Here is a 13,010-nt window from a genome sequence, read left to right on the forward strand (position 1 = left end):
GGCTCGTACTTGATAGTTATGGGCTGAACACATATGCAACAGCATCAATTGCACTGCTAAAATTTCAATTGTAAACACATGTACTAAGAATTTCCTAAGCATACCGTCCCCTACCTTAGCTTGGCATTTATTAGCAAAGTGTAATGATGAAGAACAACTTGACACATATATTTTCCTCGTTAAACCTGTGGGAAATTCTAGGTTTATCTGGAGGACAGACTTAGAAAACTCCAGCCTAACAGACCAGGGAAGAAATATGGGTAAGATGTCTCCAAGTCGCGAGAGCCGCTGCAGAGCAGATACAGGTGCAGGGTGCTCCCCAAAACAAGGGTCAGCCACCGCCATCTGAAGTTGTCAGAGTTCATGCCAGCGCTGTCTGCCCTTGTGCAAAAGCAGTTTAAAAAGTGCCAAACACACCCTCGCACACGTGCTGAAAGGAGAAGTTCTTACACTCTTAGGAAGTCAAATCTATTCCAGTGGAACTAAATAAAGCCTGAGATTGGCACAAGGCTGCTTAAGGAGTATGCAAGGAGTAAAGTACAAGAGGGGACAAATTACACTCTGACTTAAAAATATATTCTTTTAACATTTGTGTAAAGGTCGCTAAAAAACCTGTTAAACAGACAAATTTGCAGGGTAGTTACCATAACTTCATTTCCTTGCCTGCTTATAAGATGTTCAAAAAAAGCTAGGCCTAAAATTAGGTCTGCTCTATGCTTAAAGAATGCATCAGCATAATTAAAGCTGAAAATCCTCTAGTGCAGATGCAGTAATATCTAAGTGCATCTACTGGCATAGCTTGTTCCAGTCCAGTGGAGCAAAAGAAGCTTTCCCAGAACCATATGCCCTGTAGCAGTCAAATAATACCTACCCAAAAGGCTTTTACTGTCTCTAAACAAAAAACAATAAAAATAATTTTTTTTTCTGATGTAGTTCAGCTGCTCACACTTTAAATGCACAGACACCTAAATTTGAGGTCTGAGTTACATATGGTCTGAAGAATCAGTGAATTCCACTGGTTAAAGGAAGAGCTGGGTCAGGTCTTTCAGCCAGGCGGCAGGGACAGGCGGCATCCCCCCTGCCTCTGGGGGAGCAGGAGCTCTCCTCTGACCTTTATGATAGCTCTGCTATCCCAAAGTAAATCTTACAAATCTCAAGCGAAATATCATTACCCGCTGACCCTTTAATGGTCATATGTAAATCCCTACTAAATCTGAGGCCATTCAGAGTTATTCACAAAGGCGCAGGAACAGTTTTTGGAGGGGGGAAGAGAGAACCCTAGGTACCTACCACAGCCTGTGTAAGGGCCTTGTCTTGACTGACCTATACATGGTTTTGTGTAGGGACCAGTCAGAACGGTAGCTCTGGAGCATGAATGCAAACGATATACTGCAACACTTCATCTCTGCTGCTCCAGGAGCAGGCGACATTAAGCTACACTACTCATAGGACCAGGGCAGTCCCTGGACCCTGCAAGGGGGGACCTTGCCTGCTTACGGGTTGCACCTACAAACGAAGGCAGAGCTCACTGAGCCTCTGTCACGTCAGACCAACATCCGACATCTTTGGTGCTGAACTGCCCCTGCAGGTCTGGTTCCACTAAAATCCTTACAAAGCTATTTATTATCTGAACCAAACACTCAGCCAAGTCCTCCGGAGGGCTAACTGCACTTGCTGATCCTCCTCTCGTTACAGAAGCAAATGCAGACACCTCATTTAAGCAATGCCAGGCAACAAACTGGGAGCAGCGACAGGTCCTGCTGATTTCTGTACTCCAACACGCTCCTGATGAAGTGAGGTTCACCAGCTTATACGTGTTACGACAGAATATTCTGTGGTGTTTCTCATACAGTAGGAGAAACACACTTGCAGTGAACAGGAATATGGGAAACAACGGTGCTTATTTTGTGTGCACAAGCCTATGCTTCAGCAAGGAAGCACAAGCCTGGCTAAGCAGTGCTGCTGGCAGGGACACCACCGATGCCCAGCAGACAGATCACAGCTCTGATAGCACGGACTACCACTCAGACGAATGTCCAGAATGGGACAGGTATGTCTTATACTTAGCGAAGGAAGCTGAAGATACTGCTGCTACAGGGATTTTTACTGCTGCTACAGGAATCTTGGCTGAATCAGCAAAGCTGAAATGAGGTGGGCCTCATAATTTGATTATGGAGACAGGCATATAAGGGTGGACACTCCTGCCTACTTACCCTTTGATGTCTAGGAGACCACTCCTGGCAGCTAGAGAAAAGGCCACGTGTAATAACGGTACTAAGCCTAGACATACGTGTAAAGGTGAAGGGTGTAACTTTACAATTTCATTTATTACGGTGGTTTAGAGCAAAACATTCATAAAAGGAACAGCATATGATATAGGAAGTAGCCATACACAAAATGGCTTAAGCTATTAATGAGAGTGTATATGGTCCGTCAGATGCTCCCTGGGCAATATGACTGTCAGCTGCCAGCAGGTGATCCAGAACAGGGTAAGGTTAGGCTTTCTTAATGAGCTTGAGAAACACACTCTACAAAATGCTTTTGAGCATGTTTTAATGCTGAGCATCAGCATGCCTCACGCTTGCCTTTGAGCAGAGAGTTTACCTAGGGCTTCAGTTCACCCTTTAAAAAGTCATTACAGATCGTTAGCAATCGTTAGAGTTACAGAAAACTCAGAATTAGCTTAAAACAGGTACAAGTAAAAAGAACAGTGCTTACTGGTGAGCAAGGACTGCACGTTCATCCAAGTTACAAACTAGAACTCTACCGTAACTGATTAACTCCACTTACCTTCTCTGTGCTTCCATCTCATCTGGAGATGGCCCATTCTGGACCTGGCGCTGGGCAGCTGGACCTACAGAAAAAAGAACAGAATGCTATTAGGGAAGCAAATGTAGCTGACTTTTCAAAAAACAGTGCCACTCAGATTAATTGCGTCTCTATCTTACTATGAGAGAAAACCTCAAGCATTATTGTCCTCTCTTCGCTTTTTTTTTCTAATTTATTTTTTTCTATTAGACAAATCATCGCCTCCTGTAAATTTTTAGTCCCACTGGGAGAATCCAATAGCTAAATGCATGAGCAGATTTGTCCAGTAACTCGGCATTGTGGTAGCTGTAGGCTACATACTCATCCCTTGGTGAGGGTGAAGACCCGCAGCATTGCAAAAGATGTCCTGTGGAAGGACAGTCCATCGCACTGGGATGCATTTCTAGCTTCTGTAGGGTTCAGATCCAACCTCCCTGGATTATTCTGTGCTTGCACAGTAATTCAACCACAGTGCTGAGTTTGTGAGCATACATGCTAACTATTGCTGCTCTCATGCTGAGGTGGCATCAAGAAGCTAACTGATGGAAGGTGCAAGGAGATGCAAGATTAAACAAGCCTTTTAGAAAAGTGGCTTTTCTTTTTACAACGCTGTCAGTCTTCTGCTTCTGCAGGATCCACACCAAGCTGAGCTCTCACTGGCAGTCACCAACAAAACTCAACTACGTATGTCACCATTTAAGTCACATCTCCTCTTGACTCTGATCATTTAATCTCTGTTCCTGCACATTTAATCAAGCACACTGACACTTACATGCCATTTTCAAAAAGAAATAATTATTCTGAAAATAAAAATAATTGTTGGTAACATAAGCTACAATGGTCTTGCATTTGGTGGATTGTTCCACTGATTTGACGAGGTGGGTTTCAACTGGGACTAAACAGATAAGAGTTCTACTAAATGCAACAGCAATTTTCCTGATAAATTGCACTGAGAAATAGATCAGCTATATGCACGAAACAATTAGGTCTACCTTTTTTTTTTCATTTTCAAATGTAAAATTTCATTCTTTTAAAAGTTATCCAACAAGAGCGAATCAGAATTAAACACTTACAAACCCAAATATGTCACTCATAAATCATTAAGGATATGTCTCAATCTTCTTTATGTCATCTGAAAACGAATTTAGAAAGTATGACTGTGTGAAAACAGGAAAGATGGCAGAAATGCATCGCAGTCAGAAATTCCAGAGCATTGACTGATCCTGATGAAACTGTGCATATTTTTGAAATGTGTTTAAGGACTAACATTTGCAGAAAGGGAACACAGCACTTTCTGAAAATCAGGCCCATGTATTCCAGTTTTGGGTATCACAAAATTGGAACCAGTGACAACCACTGAGTCAAAAGCTCTGACATTTAAAAATATCTTAGGATTGGGTATGACGTGAAGACAGTTCACTTCTTTAATGTCTCATGACTGACAATATTGTTTGCCACAGGCCTTTGGCAAACCACATAGACAGAAATGCCACATTTTGTAAAGATCACAGGCAACAATGAATGGGGGGAGAGGGTGGTTTCTTTTGGAAGCAAGCCTGAGGAAAAAACTTAGCAGGTATTTGGGAAGCGCAGAGCAGGAGGCTCACGTGTAAGGAGTTTAAGGTGTGACAAGGAAGCCATGTTACTGCGTGAATGCTTGTACTGTGCATCTTCACCACTGAAGTGAAAGAAGGCCAGAGCTACCCCTGAGCCGCAGTTACAGAGTGAATTTAAACTACTTCTGAACGCCGCAGGAAGACAGGCGAGGTCCCATCCCCAACCTGTGCGACTGGACCATTCTCCACCCAGTCAGCAGTGTCACCGGTTTGGACCCTGGCTCTGGTGTGTGCAGCTAACACCCACGCTCTCCCGTGCACACACACGTACCTGCGAGATGTTTAATAAGCAGACTTCTGGGTGAAAGACTTCAAGGCTTAAGTCAGTTATGCCTCCCTCTCCGGGTAACAAATTCCACTGTGACAAGACTTAGCCATGCTCATCCCTGCATATGATTTCTTCATGAGAAAACCTCCCTTGTATAAAGACTCAGAGCATCACACAGGAGCCTGCACTCTGCTTGGAAAGAGGACTAAAAGTAGGCGCCAACGTAAACAAGAAAGGCCAGAGGATGAGGCAGCAGGAACAACAATTCTTCCCTGGCAATAAATCATGTCAAAGTATAGAGGAGGCTCTAATGATGCCGTCTTAATCTGGTACTTTGCCATGAATCTTCTCTTGGGGCCAAATGCCCAGAAAAATGAGGCAGTGTGGCCAGTTTGACTAACACTAGACTTGCAGAAGGAATCAAAGACCAGACTAGCAACACCACACAAAAAAACCAACTCCTTTTTCCTGTGGGCACTGTTATGAACTGGCTATGTTGGTTTACAACCAAACTAATCCAACCAAATCAATTTGGAAAGCGGTCTAAAGAAGTCCTTTTAAGGCAACGTTACAAAACACATCTGGAAGTTGGGGTTATTGCTTTTTATCACCTGGAGCTTTCTCAAGCTGATCTTCCAAAGCAGTTGGGGTTATTGCTTTTTATCACCTGGAGCTTTCTCAAGCTGATCTTCCAAAGCAGGCAGGTAAATGAAAGAGCATATGAGTCTGCAAACAAGTCCGTCTCAATTTTCAGCATGAAGGACTCCTAGTAAATTCAATGAGTTTAGTTATATTTTCCAGTATGCTTGTAGGATTAAGACCACACTTGAAACTAAATACACAGCTTTTGGTTGCAATACGTGGTTGCAAAATGAACACTGGCTTTAAAAAAAATCTGTCTGTGGTACAGCAAGTACCTGATATATTCCAGGGCAGAACACAAGCCAATTCAGACAATGCTACTGGAAAATTTTTCCCTCACTTCACTGAAATAACTTAATTTCACTCCCTTATTCAGAGATGAGCTCCATGTATTAATAGTCCGTAATTTTTTTTTTTTTACATTAAGAACCAGCTGATTGTTTCAGTTGGCAGCATTTTGTTCTTATTATTATTTGCTCATAGTGTGAAATGTCCTTAAAATGAAGCACATAAAGCTCCTAATTATGTTTTGAAATTGCCAATTTCTTCATAGTTTCTATAGAAATGCCCTCCCCTTTTGGCAGACAAAAACAAGAGAAAAAAGATCAAAAGGATACTTCAGACCTGACTCAGTAAATAATCGATGTTCAAAACTTTTTCACATAAATGGTGACAAATTTGCAGATCTTTTTATTTGCACATTAATTTAAAAAGCCAGACAACTTTTCAGATGTACAGGGTACATGACTGCACGGCCCCCCAAATGCCTTAATTCTCTCTCAGATATTTTGAGACATGTAACAACTAGTGTTTTCTGAGTAACGACTAATTCCTCTCTTTTACAGGTTTAGATTTCTTACTTAAATCAACACACTGCAGCAAAACATCATTCATTTATTTAAATCTTTTCCAGACTCATTTTTCTTCTATTTTACTAGTGACCAGTAGTGAGACATTAAAGAAGTGAACTATCTTCACTTCATACCCAATCCTAAGATGCTTTTAATGTCCTCTTCTGCACATTAGTTTTGTTTAGCACACCTTTCTTCTCAAAGTGCTTTAGAAGTGAAGTACCCTAACAAAGTTGGGAGACAAAAAACGGCAAGCATGAACAGAAGAGGAGGATGAAGATGCAATAGGTGGCTTGTCCTCCCTCCTTTGTAAAACATGAAGTGGTGGAGTAAAAGTTGGTAAAATAATGCTACCTGAGGAAAAGCCTAGACCAGCTGCAGTGGTCAATCACAGCCCATGGGAACAGGGATACCTGTTGTGTGTTCCTGCAGAGGCTTGTACTGATTGGAAGTGGTTGGAAAAGAGTTTGAGGAAAATTGCATGTGGAGTTGTCCTGGGACAACAGGGTGTTCGGGGCAGTTACACCTTTTGCTGCCAGTGGGGTTACAGCTCTCCTTGCCACCGGTGGGGAAACACACCGGTTCTGTTTGGCACTGGTGGTTGTTTTGCTTGAGTTACTCACGACCATAAAGAACAATTCCTTCTGGCATCCTGCTTGTGATCTTATTCAAACCAATTATTTTTCTACAGTAATATGAAACCTCAATTTGCAAACCCTAAAGAAAAAGGTTAGATGCACCCTGTTTTGGCAACCAAGATTTTGCCTAAGGGTGGTCAATACACTTAAAAGTCCAACCCAAAGTTTCAGGTCTCTTCATTGCCAGAAACATAAAGTCTGCTAGATCTCCCCCCCCCCCAGTCCAGACTTCTCGGCAGACCCAGCCACACCACCATCCGACGTGAAGTCTGCAGACAACTTCAATCTCCATAATGGTAGAGCCTCTTGTTTCTCTCGTCCTTGAGCTTGCTTTTAGCATGCTCGGCCAAAGCTCATACAGATACTGAAGGCAGGGATTATTTTTACGCTTGGTTCCGTATGTGTAAGCTCTGCAGTGCATATACAGCAGACACCTGTTTGACTGAGGGTTTTTTAAATTCAAGTGGATTTCTAGGTTTAAATCCTCTCCACATTTTTATTTTTTTCTCAGACCCGAGCAGACATGAACAGTAAGTGCTCTTGGTGATGGCATCCTCATTTAAATGTGCTTCTTGAGTTGGCCTGTGAGCTGCCTCCGACCCTGATAGGAACCTTCCCGAGCCTTTGGGAACAGCCTCACAGAGAAGAGCGCTTCTCAGCACAATAACCAGAAGAGACGGTTTTGCTACTGACCCGTTTGCAGCTTCACAGCTGTTGCGATCTACATTTTTAGCAACTAATTAATGCAGGAGATACGCTGTGAATGTCTGCGTTTCCTCGCTTCGTTGCTTTGTAATAATTAACCACATTTTTATATAAGCATCTTGTGATTCAGCTCAGGGCAGATTTTGGGAGCACACGGACGTTTTCCGTGTTTGCTTTTTCTCCCCCCGCTCAGCCGCCCCAGCACCTTCTCTGCCTTTCCCCAGCTGTCCCTAAAGACGGCGATGGGGAACTCCTGGCATAGGGCACTGCTTTGCAGTGGGTGTGATGGTTTCCATACGCCGGTGGCTGCTCCTGCACCACTGCGCCCTGCCACTGCTCGGAGATGTCCACATCCGGACCCACAGCCAGCCACAAAACAGGACCAAAGCTGCCACCGAGGGAAAACCCAGGCTCCGGCTTCCACTCTGGCGTAGCTGCGGTGGGAAGGCACGAGCAAGCAGGAACAATGTGATAATTTCTCTCCCGCTGGGGCGGCCCCAAGCAGCTTTTTCCTCTTTCATTTGTGCTACAACTGCAAGCACCACTGACTGCATGCACTCAAGAAAGTGGCAAAACTAGGCCCATTTCCCTGAGCAACCAGGATTTTGTGCTTCTTCAATACAGAAGGTCCAATCTAACCCACTTACAGATCTTTTATTCATTATACACACTGGAAGCAGCCCCCAGGTGGGATTTCTGCAACCCCTATAGCCTGTGTGGTGCTTATGGACCAGTGTGATGAATGTGGTGGGCTAAGGAAAGGCTACAGAGTCAGAGCTGAGTCAGAAATATATCATCTGGGCTTTAAATTCATGAGATGATTGAAAATTTTTGTTCTGCATATGAACAGAACATGATGATTTGTGTGAAAAAACCACAGCAGATTATGGGAGGAAAAGAGATGGGAGACAGGCAGACAGCTCTCCCTCATTGCTTGATGGTTTCAGCACGTACTTGGATTGCGGGAGGCTCAGGTTCAGGCACCAGGTCTGACCCGTCGTCATTTATATCCTGGGAATGTGACATAAACACTTGCTTATCCTGACCAGAACAGAAGAAATCATTCCAGATTACAAGTTCCTGCAAAGCTTTTCTTTCCCACAGAAGTATCTTTCAAAGAAATTGGCATTTTCTGACAGGAAAAAAAAAAATCAATTGTCAAAAGCATTTCTGACCAATGCTAATCGCAGCGTCCCCGTTCAGGTACAGCCGGGGCCACCGTTCCCTGTGGTAGGGCACTGGGGAGGGAGTCCTGGCCGGGCTGCTGCCAGCTCCTGGGGCCAGCCTGCAAACCCACGCCGGGACTCGGCTGAACAGTGCGTTTTGCTGCCTCCACCATAACCTCTCCCCTTCACCCCCACACAGTCAGGGCAGTTCCTCGCTCCCCGCTGCGCTGCTGCCCGGTCCCCCCCGAGCGCCCCACCGGCAGACCACCTTGCGACGTGGGTGTGAAATCAAGCGGGCTCCGGCCCCGCTCCGTCCGGAGGGGGGGAGTTATCGGCGTCTCCTCACCCCACCGCTTCCCCCCGGTCACAGCCGGGCTGTAAGTTTAGCTCTCTTGCCGCTGTTAGGCAATCACGCTGCTGCTGCCGAGACTCTGTCAGCACTTTAAACATCTGCCTCTGCCCCGAGGGCCTCAACCTGCTGTCGGCCCCCTCGGCCTGTGCTGGTGGGGACTGCACCTGCCGGAGACCTCCCGGCACGGCCACACGCCGCGAGGCAGCGCCCCCCGAGGGAGCGGGCGCAGGAGCCGAGCGCAACATCGCTCTGCTAGTGACGCTGCGCTCAAACGCATTAGTAGAGACAATTATCCTGGACAAAGCACCGATCTAATTAGCCTAGATAAAGCACGTAGATAAAGCAGGGTGCCTACACTTCCGGAGCCCAAGCTAGTACAACCAGAGTTGGATGACATGGCAGGTCACGTAGACCTAAATTTCCGTGGCGAGTTAAAGGACTGGGAAGAGGGATGACCCCGCTCCCTGCGCCCCATCACCGCAGCTGGCAGAGCCATGGGCCCCTCACGAGTGCTGCCACGGCGCTTCCACGCCGGGGGTTTGGGACTCCGCACGTCCTGCCTCGTTTGACGTGCAACAGCTCACGCGTTAGGCGTGCTGCGGGCAGCGTCCGTCTGACAGGGGTGCAAGGGCTGAGGCAAAGCACGGACAGACGGACGAATCGGGCATTTTTGTCCATGGGTCACTAGTGGCTCAGTTTTAAAAATTTTAATGCCATTAGGGTTTTGTTGCACTGTTAACTATGTGACAGAGTGCCTGCAGCTCCGTACAGGATCCTGTTGGATCATTTGAATCACGGTAAGCAAAACCACCCTGGCAGAGAGAAGGGAGGGTTTGGGTACAGTGCCACAAAGCCTGCTTTCAGGCAGTGTTTGCCTCATTCCTATTAAACATTAACTTGAAATTAGAAAGAGGTTCAGAGAGTGTTATTCACAGGCTGGGTGCCTCCACAGCATTTATAACAGAGTACATTAAATACCTTCTATAACATCATTTACACACGGACCAAACTTTTCCTCTGAGAACTGCAAAGAACTTTATCAGCCTTAATTAAGCTTCACCAATGCTGAAGGCATTCATGCTCTGTGAGGCAGAAGTTAAGTGACTCGATTACACCCAGATACCATGTCTGCACAAGTAAAATTTGTTTGCATCAATTTACCTACAGGTGAGATTTGCTACTGACACAGTTAAACCTATGCGAAAGGTCACCTAAGGCACTCTTATTCTGATGCAGACCAAATTAGTTTTGGTTTGACCTAAGGCAAGAAGAGTGCAGTGAAATGAGCATTTCCAGCTCTGTGCCAGAAAACTTCTCTACCTCCCTCCCTTGTCCCTTTGGTGACCAACACTGCTGCAAGTCTGTGGCCATGCAAAGTAAAACACATCCTCTTAAAACCATCGCCAGCAATGTTTTACATAACCTCATTTTACATTATACTACACTGGACAAGGAGCAGTGTGTATCCAGGTACCAACTCCCAGCTGAATTGTAGAAACTCCCAGCTTAGAAGCTCTTAAAAGCGCCATTCCCAAAATTGCAATTGCTTTACTTTATCTTTTACCTTTTACCTGTAAGATTACTTTAATCTAATATGAAACAGGCCCTCCTTAAACTGAAATAAGTGTGTGAGCACGGGGGGTCTGTATGAAGTCTGTTCATTTAAACTGAAACTGATTTAATGTTTTTAATGATTTAATGCTGAAACTTTCTGATATAGATAAGATTTAAGGACAGTGACAGAGCTGGAAAAACAAGCCTGGTACTTAACATGGGAGCGCCCTACCCTATCATCAGTTCACACCTCCTGCAAGTACATATGTACGGTGTGTGCACTGTGCACAGTCCTTTTTTTTCTTTTTTTTAGGAAAACCAACAAATGGAATTGCAGGGGTCCCTACATGCACAACCACGCGGCTGTGCACATGCACTGAGCAGGATGTAAGACACGAGATCCAGAGAGGAGTTACCAAATAGAAAGGCCGTGCAAAGATCCAGTGCTGCAATATGATTAGAAAGAAATCATCCTCAATTCACCAGAAGTTCTACTAAACACATCAACGTGAAACCAGTGTGCCTTTGACGCAACTGCTAAAGCTGTTAATTCAGTTATTTTGCATAAAATATGATGGCAATTGTTTGATCCTGGCTGTTTATCCGTCATGGCACTGACACAGCATTTGATAATTTTTCATGCGGGTGTCTTGGTTGAGCTGGAGGAGAAAAACTTAGTTTTTTCATTCTGAATGCAATGAAGATGAGTCGCTGCTAAAGCAGCTCCTGCAGTAAGCAACCACACTCTGACAGCAGGGATCATATTTAATATGTAAAGGACAAACCTTGGGTGCATTTATGTCAGCGTCAGTGCCTCAGCTCAGGAGCACAGCTTGGGTTACCTCCACATGAAAGATAGCACAACCAGCTTTAAAAGAAATTTTAAAATACACATAGGTGACTCTGCAAACAGGAAGCCTTCCACAATGAGGTGGCTCCAGGGCTATTGGGGTCAGCATCTCCCCCAGAATGCAGCCTGGAGTGGTGGGACTGCATCCCCATGGTTAGGGCATGCAACAGGGGTGGGACATCCAGGTGTCTGGTCTGGGACTCCCTGTATTTTATCCGGTGACTGATTAACGTAAAATATAAGAATTGCATGAGAACTGGGAATTATTTTGCTCTCAGCAGCTCAGCTCTAACAGGAAGAAAAAAACCGCACACTGATCTAGAATAGCACGAGCTCGTCGGGGCGGGGGGAGGTGGGAAATGAAAGCTGCAGTTCCCCCTGGGCAGGGGAGGTGGCTGAACCTCGGTCCCCCACTTCCCAGGGAAGTGCTTCAAGGACCAGACCTTCAGGATGGCAGCAAAGCGGAAGGCGATGCCTACACAGCTAACTGGACCAGGCCCCAGCGCCATGGAGCCCAATGAAGGTGTCAGGACAGGACCAGACCCTGTGCAGCGCCGGCTTTCCAAGAAACAGAGAGTACGGCCAGCGAGGTACGTGTAGGAAACCTCCGCGCAGGTCAGGGAAGGGTGGAACTGGAGCATCCCAGAGGGATTCTGTTTGCTGTGCTGAGCTCTGAGCAAGAAAGAACTAATTCCGCGGCCGCTCAATTATGCGCTAATGAAATAGAGGCGGGTGAGGCAGCCACCTGCCACGCAGCAGAGGGGGGACCGTCAGCACCTCCTTCCTTTGCAGGGCTGGCACGGGGGCTCTGCTGCGTTCAGAGAGACAGCCTTGTTTCCGCAGGCAGTTTCATGATAAGTAAGCATCCTACTTAGTTGATGACCGATTGCTTTTGTTATGGGAACTGCCTCTGGCTCTGAGAAAAATGGTATGTGCACAGAAAGCTGTGGGAATAGTTGGGGGTTTTTGAGGGGAAAAAAAAGGCATCGCTGAATTTCTGAGGGTGTGATTCCAATGTTGCTGGCTTTATAAACACGTACAGGGAAGATGATGGGACAAGATGTCAATCAGTGCCATAAGTGAAAAAGTAATCTATAAAATTCAGGAGCATAAGACTAGCTAAAAAAAAGTATTAAATAAACTCCACAATTATTAGTGTTAAATAAACAAGCCCACAAGCACTTCAGTTCTTTTTTTTCCCCTCCTTTTCTGATTTTTAGAATGTGCGTCAAGCCTATTTTCCTGCAGATCCAGGTTCGAAACTTTTCAATAAAGGTTAAGATTAGCTCATAATCTCGTGCCTTTAGGCAGTAACGGAACTTTAAGAAAAACGCCAAATAGCATCAGACTCTTGTAAAATCGAGAGCATTAGCCATAGTGAGAAGCTGTCACCTCCCTGCCACTGCATGGGGGTCTGGTTAACACAAAGCCCAGGCAGTAGATGCTCCAAAGAAGCCGAAGGTGTAAATCAATACATGCCATCTAAACATACAGCTTATATTACAAAGATATTTTCCTGAATTTGGTTTTAAGGAGGACATGCATTGTTTCGCTCTGGTG

The 13,010-nt window shown here is 45.3% G+C and overlaps 1 protein-coding gene across 3 annotated transcripts in view; it reads right to left on the minus strand.

The window, feature by feature from the left end:
* The window catches only part of EVL (Enah/Vasp-like), a 161,220-nt gene that overhangs the window by 18,593 nt on the left and 129,617 nt on the right, over positions 1 to 13,010 (minus strand). For all 3 annotated transcript variants that reach the window (XM_075151096.1, XM_075151099.1, XM_075151097.1), the window contains exon 4: positions 2,791 to 2,854. In XM_075151096.1, the coding sequence (XP_075007197.1) occupies positions 2,791 to 2,854 (64 nt within the window). The remainder of the gene's footprint in view (positions 1 to 2,790; positions 2,855 to 13,010) is intronic.

This window comes from Calonectris borealis, chromosome 5, assembly GCF_964195595.1.
Source record: "Calonectris borealis chromosome 5, bCalBor7.hap1.2, whole genome shotgun sequence".
NCBI classification, from domain to species: Eukaryota; Metazoa; Chordata; class Aves; order Procellariiformes; family Procellariidae; genus Calonectris; species Calonectris borealis.